General features: G+C 42.3%; 1 protein-coding gene across 7 annotated transcripts in view; it reads right to left on the bottom strand.

The window, feature by feature from the left end:
* The window catches only part of SEMA5B (semaphorin 5B), a 596,333-nt gene that overhangs the window by 116,734 nt on the left and 462,733 nt on the right, over positions 1-16,866 (bottom strand). For all 7 annotated transcript variants that reach the window (XM_087711803.1, XM_087711804.1, XM_087711802.1 and 4 more), the window contains 3 exons: positions 11,559-11,621; positions 2,419-2,517; positions 832-1,045 (listed from right to left, as the gene is read on the bottom strand). In XM_087711803.1, coding sequence (XP_087567929.1) covers positions 832-1,045; positions 2,419-2,517; positions 11,559-11,621 — 376 coding nt within the window. The remainder of the gene's footprint in view (positions 1-831; positions 1,046-2,418; positions 2,518-11,558; positions 11,622-16,866) is intronic.

Here is a 16,866-nt window from a genome sequence, read left to right as displayed (position 1 = left end):
TATCTTTTTACACACTCTATATTATGTATGTACACATATGGCATATATACATAGGATTAAATAGTGTACTTTGGATGTTCAGTAGTAGTAAATAAATAGAGAGGCAAATTGTATCTTGTTGAGGCCTTTGAAGTGAATGGCCGGGAGGCAGGGCTGGATGTAATGAGTCATCTTGAATTGGCCATGCCCACAGTCATTAGGGCAGAGAAACCATTGTTAAATTATTTTAATCCTACTACTTTCTGAAGCACTGTTACTTGAAATGTGGCCTCAGAAACTAAATATGGTATCCTGAAAAAAAAAGAGATAATGGTGAAATCTCTGTTTGAATAGATTTACAACTAAGAAATCCTGTATTTCTAAAAGACAAAGAACCCAACAGGCTGGAGTGAAAGCTCTTGCCGCCGCTTATCTCTGCATAATAGAAGGGTAAACCTGGATGTTCTGACATTCTGGTGCAAGAAACATAGGTTTCATGGGCTACCAAGCTTTTAAATATCGATGATTTGTTTTACGACATAGTAGGATATAAGCGATATGGTAGACGTGTTTATGCAGCTGTAGACAATAAGAACACAAATGGAATATCTGGCAGAATCTGCCCTGTGCATCAGTTTTCAGAATAAGAAAAGATAAAGGCCTACACTCTATCAGTTTTGTTTCTGCATTTTTATTGGTCTTTCATTTTATCACTGCTAGTGAAGTTCAATCTGGGAGCAAGCTCCTTTTTACTGTATTCAGGCAGGATTTTTATGAGATAAGAGAAATAATACAGTTTTCTAAGACTGTCCAGTTGAAATAAATGCTCTTCACTACCCCAGGAGTTCTTACCGTTAAGCCATTTAGAGTTGTACTGTGCTGTTCTAAGAGGTGGGATGTTTCCAAGGCTGCGATAAATGGCTGGATCCCGTCCAGAAAAGTCAATGACTGTTGCAGCATACAGTTCTCCCTGGGATGTGATTACAGCTGTTGAGTTGTGCCGAGGGTCGTAAGGGCAGCGAGCTACCCCATTTATTTTTTCAATTATTTTGCTAAGATTTCCTACCTGTATTTCAAAAAAAAAAAGTCGGAAGATAAAACAATGAGGCTAGTGACAAAACAAAAAACAAAAAAACCAATCCGCAGATGACCCAACGAAACATGTGTAAAATCCCACTTTACTGTAACTCTGGAAGATGCTAAATGCACTGAGGACAAGAACTATGAGAAAAGGATTTTAATGATTTCCCATGGTGTAGGACACTACATCTGTGTCCTTTCATAGAGTTAATTATATATTTATTTTTAATACATGCACAACTAGGAGCTAAGGGACATGGTTGGGAAAATAGTCCTCCAGATGTTACTGAACGATTTCCAGCGCCATCCATTATTAGCAATTTTGGGTGAAGTAACAAAATGTTGTAGTTCAGTAATATCTAGAAAGTCCAAGATTCCCCATCTCTTTTATAAGGATTCTCAGGCAAATATTATTGTCCTAAAAACATCTATTCCATTGCTATTTCTGGTTCTCAACTATCTATGCCGGTCCCTGGATCTATCTAAATTGCAGGGTCATACCATCATCTTCTCAAAATGGTTCAATGCATTCTTCTCATCTAAGTTCTCATCTAAAAGACTGTATAGTTCACCCATTTCCGTTCTTCATTCATACATTGAAGCTGAAGTTCATTATTTCATATGAAAGATTTTAGCTAACCCCTGAAATTCCATTGAAACGGGAAAAAGATGTGTGTCCCTCAGGCAGAGCTCTGAAGAAAGTCCTACTCCTGGAGATACACTCAATTATTCCAAGTACGCAAGGCTGCTTCTGGGAATCCTGGGACACACAGAGGAAGGGCCTTACTGACTATCAAAGAGCTCTGGGTTTAACCCAGAAGCAACTTGAAGCAAGTTCCAGCAACAGAATTACGTATTTCTTTTATGAAATCCTACATTTTGAATTTAGTTTTTTATTTGCTTTAAATATTTGTCTGGAGTATTTTGGACCAACAGTAGTTTTCCAGAGCATCTCCCAAGTAGCTCTATACAGCAGTGCAGACATGATAAACTAATGAATACAAATGTAATTTTTAGTAGCAAATAGAACTGGCCCATCTGCTTATATTGCAAAAAAAAATACACTACAGGAGGCTGGCACCTGAATAATCCAATTACAAACCTGGACTATTTACAATTTTTTAATTAATTACAACTAGTCAATAATTGCAACTAGTCCTCTTGGTATTGTAACACATGCTGCCCTTTGTTATTACTTTTTCCTTGTCCTCTCTTACAGTTGCACATATTAAATTCAATTAATGCAACACTAATGTCGTATCTCGTTCTCTAGCGTGATTTATAATAAACAGGGCATCCTTTATCATACTTCCACTCTTATTCTCTGGCACATCCTGAAAAGGGAAGGGTACAATTTACCTGTCTGCTGGAACATACTGGTGAAAAAGCATTTGTGCCACAAGTGAAAACCTTCTTCCCATAAACAATGAGAACACGAACATAGTTTTGGCATTCCTCCTAAAGCAAAGACAAGAAAAGACACTTTACAGAAAGATGGCCAATCTAAACCGACACTTGTTAGAGTTTAGTTTCATAAAACTAAGAATCCACTTGCAGTACATTCTGTAAAAGAGAACTGGCAATTGGCAAAACTATTGGGAAAACTCAGAGCCCCACTCTGAGGGAGATGGGTGGTTAAGAAGTGTAAAATATAAATAAAATAAAATAAACATAAAACTGAGACATCACATGATCCAATCACCAGGGGAGGAAAATCACCATATTCAGAAGTGTGAAATATAAATAAAATAAATAAACATAAATCTGAAACATTGCATGATCCAATCAGCAGAGAAGGAAAATCACCCTATTTCATTCAGTATAATCAGTCTCTGTTCAAACAATTTATTTTACAGAAATTTAATAAATCTCCAAATATAAGAAGCACAACACTGATAAAACTGCATAAACAAAAACACTCCAATTACTATGTACAGAGGCTTCCTATCCAATCCATAAATTATAGCAGCTTTTGTATAAGTTTTATTCTCTATCATTTTAGACAAATAAGCTGGTTGATTAAAACTATACCTTACTGTTTTTTCTTCTGGTCTATCTTATAAAGAAATGTCAACAACTTTGATTGCAGCCATACAATGAGGGTCAAAGGTTTTGTTTCATCTTGTTTAAATACCTCTAGCTTGAAATAACTATGGTCTGTGGATTTCTATTTGTGCAGCTTCTGGGGAAAGGGGTTAAGACATCCCGGAAGGCAGTATAACTGTGGAGAGGATAGAACAACGAGTGTTGGATTCCAATCCTGTCATGGAAGCTTTTGACCACCCACATTTTCTTGTGGACTACCAGTGGTCCATGGACCACCAGTTGGTGACCGCTGCTCTAGCAAATGGAGCAATCTGCGGGGATCTGCACATGTGTGAAGAACGGAATGGTGGCCAGGGCTTCTCCGTCCTAAGTCGATCGAACGAAAGAACGCAGGGAACCCCTGAAGTCGGCTTCTTATCGCCCTCGCTGAGGCCCCCCAGGATGTCTGAGTTTCGAGGGAGTTGTATGAACCGAGGATTGAGGGGGGTTGTTGCCTCCCTCCAGCCTAGGACTCCGGAATTTCTAGTGCGGTTTGGCATCCTTGGCGGTGGGAATGGCGGCCCTGTAGCAGCAACGGAGGTGTTTGAGAGCGTTTTGCGGCGGCTCCAGCGGCTGGGGTTTTTTCTGACCCTTCTCACCCATTCTCTACAATCTGGTGAGCCTGCAGTGACTGTGTTGGTCGAATTTTGCCATCTTTTAGAATAGGGGAGTTTGAACAAGGCTTTTGCTAGGAAGGGGCGAATCGGGCAGCTGGCACAGTTTCTTCGCCGATGTTACCTTTTCCAACAGCGCTGTTTCCTCTACCAACACTGTCTTCTTTACCAACGCTGCCTCTTCTACCAACCTTGCTCCCTCCAACAATATAGTTTCCTCCATCAACACTGTATTTCTTCCCAACGCTGCCTTTTCCCCCAACGCTGCTTTTTATTTCAACATTGGTCTCCTGCCTTCCTGGACTCTGACCATCAGACTGTCCTTAACTACATGTTTAGGGCTTTTGGACTTGGTCTCTTAACCCTAATTATTGCCATCTTCATTATCTTCCACGGCCGGTGGATTACCAACATAGTCATCTTTATTACCCCCCACTACGACCCCTGGACTACCAACTTGGATAGCACCTTTCTACTCCATCTGAGTCTTTTTATTACGACGCTACGGACTGTAGTCATTTGGAGGTGTTTGCGGCACGTGAGAAGATTTACACACTTGTTAAGGACTTTCGAACCCTCCCCTTTTCATCTTGATTTATCCCGACTATTTGATATCTGTGGACCTCTGGGCCGGGCTTATAGGAGAAGAGAAGTTAGTCTTCACAGACTTTGGACCTTTGGCCTTGGGTGTTTTTCCGGGACTTGGAGGAAGGGAGAGGGGCGGAGCAGCTCTCCCTCCTCCTTCCGCACCATTGACTATCTTAAACTGCACTAGCGCAGTGCTCCGCAAATTTTATGACTGTGGTGTGAATGGTGTGCCTGTTTGATGTCTGTACCCACTTTTTAAAATCTCATTATTGTTGTATTTTCTGTGTTTTAACTGACTTACGTGGGGAATGTATGGGTGAGTGGTTGTATAGGTATGAGAGGACTGGGAGTACAGCCTGGTGCCTCCTCCACTGAGTGCTATTGCAGAAGTAGTAGGGGGCCCAGGCCTACCTCCCGTCCTAAAATGACTGATATAAATTGCCTGCCGGAAGGAGCGGAGGCTGTGAGAGAGGAAATGGGGTCTACGGGTGCGGGGGTGGGCCGGAGCATTACGGTCACTATGGGGAGGGACAGGTACGACGGGAACTTCAGGGCTAGCCATTACCGGGGAAGGAGGGTTTGCTACGTCACAGCAATCCCTCCTTCCGTCCCTGTTAGTTCCACTCCAGGACCAGATGGCGAGAGTTGTCAGGGCCCTGGTCTCAGGCTGTTGTTGCTAAATGCCAGGTCTGTGGTTCACAAAGCTCCCCTCGTCCGGGACCTAATATTAGACGAGGGGGCAGACCTGGCATGTATTACTGAAACCTGGTTGGGCCCGGAGGGAGGAGTCCCCCCTCACTGAAATGTGCCCAGAAGGGTTTCAGGTGCTTCATCAGCCGTGACCCCAGAGACGGGGTGGGGGAGTGGCTGTCATCATCCGAGGGTCATTAGTTCCTCATAGGATCCCTGCTCCAGAGCTTGTTGGGTGTGAGTCCCTGTTGCACCTTGCGGGTCAAGTGGGCTTGTTGTTAACGTACCTACCTCCCAACAGCGTTGCAATAGCCCTCCCCTCGCTCCTCGAGTCAGTAGCCGAGCTGGCGGTAGAGTTCCCCAGGCTTATGGTCCTGGGGGATTTCAACCTGCCTTCGCTCGGCGAGCACTCTGATGGGGCTCAAGAGTTCATGGCTTCCATGACAGCCATGGACTTGACCCAAGTAATTCGGGGTCCGACTCACTCAGCAGGTCACATGCTTGACCTCGTATTCCTCTCGGAGCAGTGGAGAAGTGATCTAGATTTGAAGGGCATTGAGATCTTGCCCTTGTCATTGTCTGATCACTCCCTACTGAGGCTTGACTTTTGGAAACCAATTCCCCACTGTAGGGAGGGGGAACCGATTAGGTGGTTCCGCCCCAGGAGCCTGATGGACCCTATGGGATTTCAGACGGCACTTGGAGAAATACCTGACGCTCTCGTCCACAGTCCAGCGGAGTCCTTAGTTGCTGCTTGGAATACAGCAGTGGCGGGGGCTCTAAACCGGATTGCGCCTTTGTAGCCTCTCCGAGGTTGTGGATCCAGGAGGGTTCCTTGGTTTACTGAGGAACTCCGGGAGATGAAGCGCCAAAAGAGATGCCTAGAGCGCCGCTGGAGGGCCAGTAACTCTGAATCAGACCGAGCACTGATGAGAGCCTATATCAGGACCTATCTCGTGGCAATACGGGCGGTGAAATGTGCGCATTTTGCCGCTCTTATTGCATCTGCTAAATCGCGCCCAGCCGCCTTGTTTAGAATAACCCGCACCCTCCTGAAAGGGAGGGAGGCGGGCGACCCTTTACAAAGTAGAGCTGAGGAATTTGTTCAGTTTCTAATGGATAAAGTCGCTCGGATTCGGACAGATCTGGACTCCAATTGCACGGTACCAGCCGAGGTACCGGGGGAAGGTCTTGAGCGGATTTTATGGAGCGAGTTTCAACTTGTCGCTCCTGAAGAAGTGGACAAGGCCATGGGAGCGGTGAGTGCCTCTACCTGTATACTGGACCCGTGCCCCTCCTGGCTGGTCTCGACCAGCAGGGAGGTAACACGTGGCTGGATCCAGAGGATAGTTAACACCTCTCTCCGGGAGGGATCCTTCCCGCTCTTCCTAAAGGATGCGGTGGTGAGACCCCTCCTGAAGAAGCCCTCTCTGGACCCAGCCATTTTAAGTAACTATCGTCCAGTCTCCAACCTCCCCTTTGTAGGGAAGGTTGTTGAGACAGTGGTGGCCTTTCAACTCCGGCAGGCCTTGGATGAAACCAATTATCTGAATTCCTTTCAGTCCAGTTTCAGGCCTAGTTACAGCACGGAAACTGCTTTGGTCGCACTGATCGATGATCTCTGGCGAGCCAGGGATAGGGGCTATTGATGCTCTCTTAGTCTGGGGGGGGGGTGAAATCATAAGCCCCTCAGAGAGGGTTCGCAATTTGGGAGTCCTTCTGGATCCACAGCTGATGTTAGAACATCATTTGTTGGCTGTGACCAGGGGGACCTTTGCCCAGGTTCGCCTGGTGCACCAATTGCGACCCTACCTGGACCAGGAGGCCCTTTGGATAGTCACTCACGCCCTCGTCACCTCAAGACTGGGTTACTGTAACACGCTCTACATGGGGCTGCCCTTGAAGAGCGTTCGAAGAGTTCAGTTAGTCCAGAATGCAGCTGCCCGAGCGATTGTGGGTGCACTTAGGTACACCCACGTTACACCTATCCTCCGCGAGCTGCACTGGCTGCCCATTGTTCTCCGGACACGCTTCAAGGTGCTAGTCGTTACTTTTAAAGCCCTGCATGGCATTGGACCTGGGTACCTGAGAGACCGCCTCCTGCCAATTACCTCCCAAAGACCGATTCGATCGCACAGACTTTGCCTTCTCTGGATTCCATCCGCCAGCCAATGCCGGCTGGCGACCCCCTGGGGGAGGGCCTTCTCTGTTGTAGCTCCGGTCCTCTGGAACGACCTCCCCGTTGAGATCCGGACCCTTACTACCCTCCCGGCCTTCCGTAAAGCTACTAAGTCCTGGCTGCTCCGGCAGGCCTGGGGCTGTTGAAGAATCCAGCCCCACTTTAATTGTGTATGTTGTTGTATTTTAAATTGTTGTTTTGTCTTATTTATTCCCTCTCCCTTTTTATTGTAAGCCGCCCAGAGTCCTCCAGGAGTGGGCGGCTTACAAACCCAACCCAACCCAATAATAAGTTTGATATATATTTAGGAAATGTAATTTGTACAAATTATTTTATGTTCAACTTCTTTCTCATTATCTGGAGATTGTAAACGGCCACCAACAAGAGATTGCAGCTGAAGAAACAGCTCTTTCAGAAGGTCAAAAGCATTGTTTTCAGTTTCCCGCCACACAAGCTTGCACAAGGGAAGCAATTTTTGAAAAACATTATATTATTGGGAAAGTTGTTAATACACAACCACTCCAAACCACCCTGCAGGCAGAGAAAGATCCTTTCATAATTTCATATATAACAACTTCCTTTCATTTATGAAATGGGAATCATTTCACTGAAACTTTAACCACAATAAGTGCTACACATGTGGCTTACAAAGTGTCAGATGTCCTTGTTGTTTTGAGATACATTTTATAAAGGAAGCCAAGAAACTCATTTGAGCAGATAGCAGAATGTGAACTGTCAGAGTTGGCCTGGGGAGTGCACAGGATGAGTGTGTCAAGATCACAGTGTTCCTTGGAGAGGTTCACAGGGTTTACTTTTCATTTCCATTATGTCTTGATCAGATGTACGGGGATCAGATCTGAAATTTATCTCAGCCTGGAAGCAAAGCTTCAATACATTATCTCTCAGAAAAAAAAGATAAGCTGTTGTTTATTCTATACAGAACTAGCAACAGAATAATGACAAACAAAAGTATATACCCTTGGAGCTGAGTTTTATGATCTCATCCGGTTAATTCTCCTCCAACCACACTGCAAGTGCCATAACTCATCAGAATCTAGAAAGTTTCAGTTTGGTCCTTTACAACGGTTCTTCAAATTTAAGGAATAAAATGGACCGAGATAAAATCAGAAATTTAGTTTAAAAATCAAACCAAAGTCATGGTCAATTTTCAAAATTAAAAATCTGCTTTATTTAGACAGTTCATATTTTAATAGATCCCTGGAACATCATGGAGACAGTGAGATATCCTCCACAAATATGTGTTATATCTTTCAAACCTATGTATAATTTCATGCATCTGATGAAATGAACTCAAGAACATTAGTGTGTTTGAGCTGTGGGGGCGCAGTGGTTCAAATGCAGTATTGCAGGCTAATTCTGCCGACTGCTAGCTGCCTGCAGTTCAGCAGTTGGATTCTCACTGACTCAAGGTGACCCATCCTTCCTAGGTCAGTAAAATGAGGACCCACATTGTTGGGGGTAATGTGCTGACTCCGTAAACTGCTTAGAAAGGGGTGTAAAGCCCTGTGAAATGGTAAATAAGTGCTACTGTTATATGTATTAATAAATTGGCTGGTCTTTGGACTGCCATAAGAATTTGCTGAGTCTTCTGCTGAGGATATCTTCTGCCGAGTCCCACTAATTTTAATTTTTCTTCTGTAAACAAGACATTTTGAAAATTAGTAGAATTCAATTTATTGGAGAATCCCTCTGCAAACAGGACCTTGATAAAACATAATTAAGAATTGCAAGACATTCCTCACCACTATTTAAGTAATAGCAAGAAAACTAAGAAGACACTCAGAAAACTGTCTTATGCCCTTTGCACCTCTGAACTATGTAGTTCAGTAACTGTCTGATGGCTCATCAGGACTTTAGAAAGATATATTAAGAAGCAGATAATGGGGATTTAGGTTTTTTCTTTTGTTCTCTTTAAAGGAAAGTATAACAAATTGCACTTCCCATCTTTGTTCAACCTAGAGACAGCCAATTAAAGAAGAGGGTACCTCCAAGCACTGTCTTTTAAGAATGAGTCACCTTATAGCACTGTAGCATCCTAATAAATGCCAACTAATACCTAGGAACAAAATGATGTTACTGAGTTGGGCATGGATTATATTTTCACTTCCAATAGTGTCTGATCAGTGTCAGGATGGCTAAATAAGGATCCTACCTTTGGGTCCTATATTCTCTGTTCCATAGGTTCCTTTGTGGCATTGAAAAATTCAACAGAATATAAATGCCTAATGGATTGGTTGGCACATAGGTTGAGGAAGACATTAGAAAGTCATTGGCACTCTAGTTAACAATCCACAGACAAATGCCACTTTATTAATTCAGATATTGGTACCACATTTTTAGGCCAGTTGTATTAATTTCTCACAGTTCACCCAAGCAAACCTCTTATTTTTCTAGGACATGGCACTGCTGCCATGATTACTTCAACTGTATATAAGGGGTATGAACTAAAAGTGGTTATTATACTTCTTGAGAAAAGAGACAGTCATGGGTTCCATGCTGTATTTGCATCATTTGGATGATGGCACTTTCAGTGGGATCTTAGGGCTGGCTCATTGTTTGAGATCAGATACTATTAAGGGTGTTCAACTAACATCTCAGAAAGAAGCAGCAGAAGCAACAATATACATAGAGCTATATGACAAAACAGGAAATATGGTAGTTGCAGGATTGTAACACTGTGTTCCTTTGTGTCTAAACACAATGCCAAGATACATACAAAGGAGGATGGGCTTGAATTGCAGTGTGATGATCACCATCTTATGATCTATATCAGTGGTGGGTTGCAGGTGGTATGCCCTGGTACGGGCGTACTAGAGCCTGCCCAGAGCACCGGTTACCATTCCGGTACGGTGCTCCGGAGGGCCCACCCAAGTTCCTTACTGTGTTTTAAAGCGTTTGGTGCTTCCACACACATGCATGGTGCATACAGCACCTGCGCGATGCTCCACCGAGCAGCTGGAGCGTCGCGGAGGCTTGTGGAAGCGTAATTTGCAACTACAATGCATGCGTACCGGTTGGAACGGGATCCGAAACCCATCATTGATCTATGTATATTACTGAGTTAGTCTCTAGAGTTAGTTAGAAGTCTAGCTGTGTGTCTAAGAACTGAGGAGACAGACTATGTTCCACCAGCTTTTCAAAGTAAATTCATTCAGGAATGAAGAGACAATTTTAATATATTTTCTGTTGTCTGTTCTAATTTTCTTTGTGGGTATCTTGCAGGCTGGAAAACACTGTTATTAACACGTTCTCATATATTTATGTTTATTTCTTCAGACAAATAATTTTATTAACCAGTTTTGTGCAGCTCTCAAAAGTTACAGATGGATTCACCACTTTTTTCCTTCTATTTTCTTTGGGCTTTATTGTTAAAGCTTACAAGCAGTTTTTTTTTTCTTAAGACGACAGAGAGAATGGGCTGTATTCCATAAAATAATGACTGAAATGTAAACATTTGGAAAACTAAGAAGATAAGAACTGACTTATCTTGACGTTACGCAAGAGGAAATTTTGTTTTGTTGTCATTCTTGCTGTCGTTCAAACTCTGCCTTGAAATAGTCCAATCTTAGCCACCAAGTTTTTTTTAATGGTAAGGTAGTTTTGAATTTGGGGTGCAATTTGCTGAAAATTTTTCTCTTTGGGTTAACCTATCAAACAGGCATCTGATTTTTACTGAGGAAAGACCAAAAGGGCTTGAATGTGGAAGCATCAGTAATACGTCCCTCAGAAGATCTTGGAGAGAATCCATTCAAGTGTCAACTAGGAGGAGATGTTACGCCATGCAACTTCAAATGGTTGATTTCATGGAAACAAAGGCCCAGGTAACAGATTTAATTCAAATCAAGGAACTGTATTCTGTGAACCTTGTCACTTTTCTGAACCAGAAATGAAACACTAGGAAAGGAATTGGTTGGATGGGCACCATGGTGATTTAAATCCAAAAGCATGCTTCCTTGAAATTATGGTAAAACCAAACCAACTCTTAATCTGAAATATGAACTAAACCCTGCAAGTAGATTTTGCTAGCACCCATCTCTCTCACAGAAATCCATTGCTCTTAGTCTGGTCCAAAAAATTGGATATTAACCTTTAATTTCCACGAAAACACTTTGGTATAATCCAGATTATAGAAAAGACTATAATCTGGAATCTGAAAATGTGCCACTAGAAAGTTACACATGTTTTAACTTTTTGTTATAATATCATCCTTTTAAACATCTGATACCACACTTTCAGATGAAAATTCCCCATAAATAATTACATGAAATCATCAATGTTAAGGGAGGTCTTCATACATATGGAGAAATAGATAGGAGACTTACCTCAGTTTTTCCTTTACTTTGACATGATCTCCTGGTGTCTTCATCTGAGCCCCATTCTGTTGCCTAGGGAACCAAAACAGCACCATAAACCTTGGGGTCAGGCCTCCTTTGGAGTCACAGTAACATTTAAAAGGGAACCATGCAGGCCAGTTTCCTGTGATAGAGCTCTTGCTTTTTCATGTTCTCTTGTGAAGTACAAAGGAAAGGCAGCAGATGAGAGACCAACCCTCTAGGGACCAAGGTAGCAAATGTAGGAATACAGGGAAAATAATTATTATATTTTCATATAAATGTAACACCATATAGGTAACCATCGGTCAATGACTGTAATTGGGACTGGAATTTCCATTGCTAAGCAAAGTGATCATAAAATTCAATGCCATGAGCCCCTTTTGCTTAGTGACAACAATCTGGCAGTCCCCAATGCTAGCTCAGGAGTCATTAAGCAAGGACTCTCTCACAGCTTCCTGCTGGCTTCCAACAACTAAAGTCAGTGGGGAAGTGGCAGAAAATTGCAAGTCACAGGTGGATCATAACAAGTAGGTAAGCAGCTTCTCCCAGGTAGGGAAGGATATATAGGAAGGTACAAAGGACTAACTTGGAGTATCTGCTTCTGGACTGGGGAAGGTGTGGAAATGTGGTGGTGCACCATGAGGTGAGGACAATGGAGTTTAGGCTGCTGCTACAGAGTGCACGATTGTATGCAATTGAAACAATGGTACTTGGCAGTCACAGAAATTATGCAAGACAACTGATTTAACATTCTCTAAATCACTTTTCCCAAACAGAGAGCATCTATGGACTAATTTTGGTCTGATCTTTGAATCCTCATTGGGACAAATAACTTTGTGGGTATAATTTGCACATGTGTTTAAGATAAATAATTTAGGAAGAGTTAGAGTTCTCTCATTCAAACTCAGACTAATAAATGGTCCCAGTGACTGCCATTTGTTTTAATTTGAACAATTGAGAATCATAATTATAAATCTCTTCCATATGACATCCACTGTATTTCAACTCTCAATCAAATTCAGTGTTGACTCATGTTCAGTTAGCAAAAATAACTGCAACTGAGTTTTATGAAGTTATGCACCAATTAATTTCAATAATATTAGCTTGAAAAAAATACTAACAACTGACTGATGAATAGACATTACCTAATAGAGAATATATGTCATAGACAGAACCTGATAAAACAAACCCAACTTTTAGAATCACTACATTCCTCAGTCATTTGTGGATATCCTCTATACTTACATCTCCTGAATGCTGCAGATTGCAGCATCAATTAGATTTTTCTCTTTAATACATTCACTTTGCTTTCCATTTTCCAATACTGATTAAAAAACAAAAAGCTTATAGCTGCATTTATTTCAAATTTTTCAAGCATCTTCCAGGATAGTAAAGCAGGAACTCTATCCATTTTTGACCTAAAAACTCCATTATAAGGTATTCCAGGCTAAAAAGAAATGACAGTTGTGTGTATATATTTTTCCCACCCCACCAAAAGTCAATTGGGCATCCTTGGGCATGTCATTCTCTCTTAGCCCTAGGAAGAAGGCAATGGCAAACCATTTCCAAAAATGTGGCCGAGAGCACTGCTTAGCTTGTCTAGGCAGTTGTTGGAGTCAAAGTTTACTTGCAAGACACAAACATTGATTGCAAATTACAAGTTTCTTCGCATATTTTCTCTCCCTTTATTATTTGCCACATACAGAGGTACATTGAAAATTGCTCACTGATTACTCAGCAGCAGTACTTATTACTGAAGTAGACAGAAATACCCAACTAGGCACACAGTTGACTGAGCTTTCTACCAGTGCTTTAAATGCCATTGTCAGCCAAAAAAAACCCAAGGACCTCATCTCCTAAAAGAATCATAAGAGAAAATCTGCAATTATGAGAAATTCTGAATAAGTTACATAGATGGCCAACCATCTGGAGTCACCTCTATATGATCTGAAAGTAGAATCATTATCCATAACAATCATTCATTCAGTGACCATTTAAAGTGTGACACCATTGAATGAGGAAACTGATAGCCAGTTCTCAGAGTTATTTTCCAAAACACCAGAAAGCAAGACAAGAAAAAATGGATGGAAAGTAATCAAGGAGAGAAGCAACATGGAATTAAGGAGAAACTTCCTAACTATGAGGACAATTAACCAGTGGAACAGCTGGACTTCAGAAGTTGTAGGTGCTTCATCACTGGAGGTTTTTAAGAAAAGTCTGGACAACCACCTATCTGAAACGATATAGGGCAGTGATGGCTAATCTTTTTATCGTTGCATGCCTAAAGTGCATGCACACACCCGCACCCATAATGCAATGTGTGCATGCCCCCCTTGTGTGCCCCATCCCCCATGCATGCGCACATGACCCCCTCGCACTCCCTGCCCCCCTCACCCATTTTTGGCTTCTAGGCTGGTGCAGGAGGCTTTCCAGGCCCAAAATGGGGCATGGGGGAGCACAGGCAGCCCACGCACTCTGTTTTGGCTCCTGAACCAACATGGAAGCCAAAACGGAGTGTGAAGCACCACACAAGGCCCCAAAATGCAATGCAAGCTCCTCCATGCGCATGCACCCCGCCTCCATGCACACACATCTCTCACGTGCACCCCGCTTCCCGTGCATGCACAGCTGAGACCTGAAGACCAGCTGGCTGGTGGGAGGTGCGCACACATACATGGTGGAGCTGGGGTGGGGTGACGGCTGGCAAGCCTGCAGAGAGGGCTCTGTGTGCCACCTATGGCATGCATGCCATAGGTTCGCCATCACTGGTATATCTCCTGCTTGAGCAGGCAGTTGGACCAGAAGTCCTCCAAGGTCCCTTCCTGCTATATTCAGATTGATTAGGTATGGCTGTCCCAGCGCCCCATGGTCATGTGATCACCATTTGTGAACTTTATTGCTGGCTTCTGACAAGCAAAGTCATTGGGGAAGCCAGCAGGAGATTGCAAATGGCAATCATGTGACTACACACCTAACAGCTGTGTAGGATTTGCCTAAAAATTTCAACTGGAATTGGTGGCACAACAGTCATAACTTGGCACAATCATCACCTTTACAATCACATCATTTAACGTCAGAGTATTTCATCCCAATTACTGCTGTTAACCAAGGACTACCTGTAATATTAAGAATGTCACTTATTAATGAGATTTTTAAAAATGTAAAAATTTGTCCCAATCTTATAAAATCAAAATTCTGTCATCCATGTTACAAGAACTGAAAAAAGCGTAAGAGTATTGTCTGCAATGCTCTGTTTTATATTCACCATAGGGATTCTGCTCTACAATCACCATAGGGATTCGGAAGCAAGTAATGGAACTTCATAATGACTGTTTGGAGCTCTATGAGCAACCCATTAATGAGCACAATCATTATATAGACCTGGTGAGAGGAACTTTCTCAGTCATTCTGATCCTAGAAAAAGACACCAACAGTGAGCATGAACATCTCAAGAGGAAGTTCAAGAAAACATACCAAGTGTTTAGATTAAATCATTCCATGGAAGATCTTCAACTGTTAATTAATTATTTAAAAACAGTATGAATCCCTCCTGAGACACAAATAGAGCCACAAAGAAGGATGGCAAGGGCTGATTAAGTTACTTATAGAAAGAAACTCCTTCCTCTTCTGGAAAATCATTGCTCCATTTTTTAAAGGGAAATCTTGAACAAATCCTGTATCAATTGTCAGGACAAGTTTGGCAGAATTAGGCTGTCAAATTCAGGCAATCGCTCACAATGAATTTGTTCCTGACACTCTTCTGGCCACCAATTTCTTCTAAAATGGTCAAATTGATAAAAATCTTAAAGAACACAAAAGCCCGAGGCAACAAGTGTTTCCTACTTAAATTACTTAAAACCAAGTGGGTTCAATGGGCACATTTTCCTGCATCCTTTTTTTACTAATATTGACAAGGCATATGCCCAAGGACTGGGATATTGTCACAATAATCCCTACACACATACACACATAAAGGCACAGAGAACACCCAATTAACTGTGGATGCATAAACGTACTGAATGTAGTAAGTAAATTAAACCTTCTCTCTCTATGTTATCTTTCTGACTTTAAGGCTGAATTCAGTTCTATTCCATTAAAATATAAGAAATGAGTTATTTTTTCCCTCTCTCTCCTTTTCTTAGTACAAATATTGCACTTGGACTTCATTCCTAAAGCAGGTGCTGCCCTTACAGGCCACTCTCTAGACCAGGGGTGTCAGACTCAAGGTGCGGGGCACATATCCAGCCCACAGGGTGCTTAGATCTGGTCTGCGGAGCCACCCTAGAAACAGCAAAGAACCAGCCTGTGGTGCCTCTGGCAGCAAAAATGGAGCTCAGGAGGGCCATGTGTGGCCTCCCAGGCTCCATTTTTGGCTGCGATGGCCTGCTCGCTTGCATCTGAAAATGGAGCTATGGAGCCCATTTTTGCAGAGTGCTTGGGCCACCACAGACGTCCCCCACATGAGTGACGTCAAGCTGGCCACACCCACACTGACCCCAGAGGTCAAACACAACCCTGATGTGGCCCTCAATGAAACAGAGTTTGACAACCCTGCTCTAGACCCATACACATAGAAAGAGGACAGCAGGCTGTATCCTTGCTTCAGACCAGTTTCATTTTTATATTAGCTGACTGATTTTGATATTTATGTCCCTAAAATTGTATGACATGGAATTCCTCTCCTCTTTGCAGATGATTCAGCAGTTATCTCTCCCATTCCCAATGGACTAAAAAGGGCTATGGGACCCATAATCCAATACAGGAAAATGAATAATCTGATTATAAATTATATATTAAAAATGGTAATCCCAAGAAAACCAAAGAACACATATAGATAAATAAATGAATAAATAGAAATAAGATCGAATATAGGTAGTTTTTGCGTAATCATTTGATAGTCATTTAACAACTGTTAATTATTATGGATCTACCAAAAACTACTTGCTCACTTTCACAGCTGGTTGCTGTGGTCACATAACCACAATTTAGTATATTGTTTGCCTATTTTTAGCCTTTAGGGACTGTTTTTGGAAGAAAAAAAAACACCATCCACAGGAATAGAGTCATTTTACAACTAGGGTTTTTTCATTTAACAGTGACTGTTTTTATTTAACAAACATGTTGCTTAATGACTGTCATAAAAAGTCATAAAATCTGATCATGTGGATGCTTCAATTTACAACATCATGACTTATGATGGAAATTCCAGGCTCTATTATGGTTATAAGCTGAATACTACCTGTATAGGTAGACCTTGCTTAACAACTGCCCTGCTTAGTGACTGTTTGAAGTTATG

Source organism: Thamnophis sirtalis, unplaced genomic scaffold, assembly GCF_051295495.1.
Source record: "Thamnophis sirtalis isolate CommonGarterSnake01/CBP01778 unplaced genomic scaffold, rThaSir2_p1.2 scaffold_1, whole genome shotgun sequence".
Taxonomy (NCBI): domain Eukaryota; kingdom Metazoa; phylum Chordata; class Lepidosauria; order Squamata; family Natricidae; genus Thamnophis; species Thamnophis sirtalis.
Note: the sequence above shows the minus strand (reverse complement) of the source record. Positions and strands in the feature narration are given on the sequence as shown.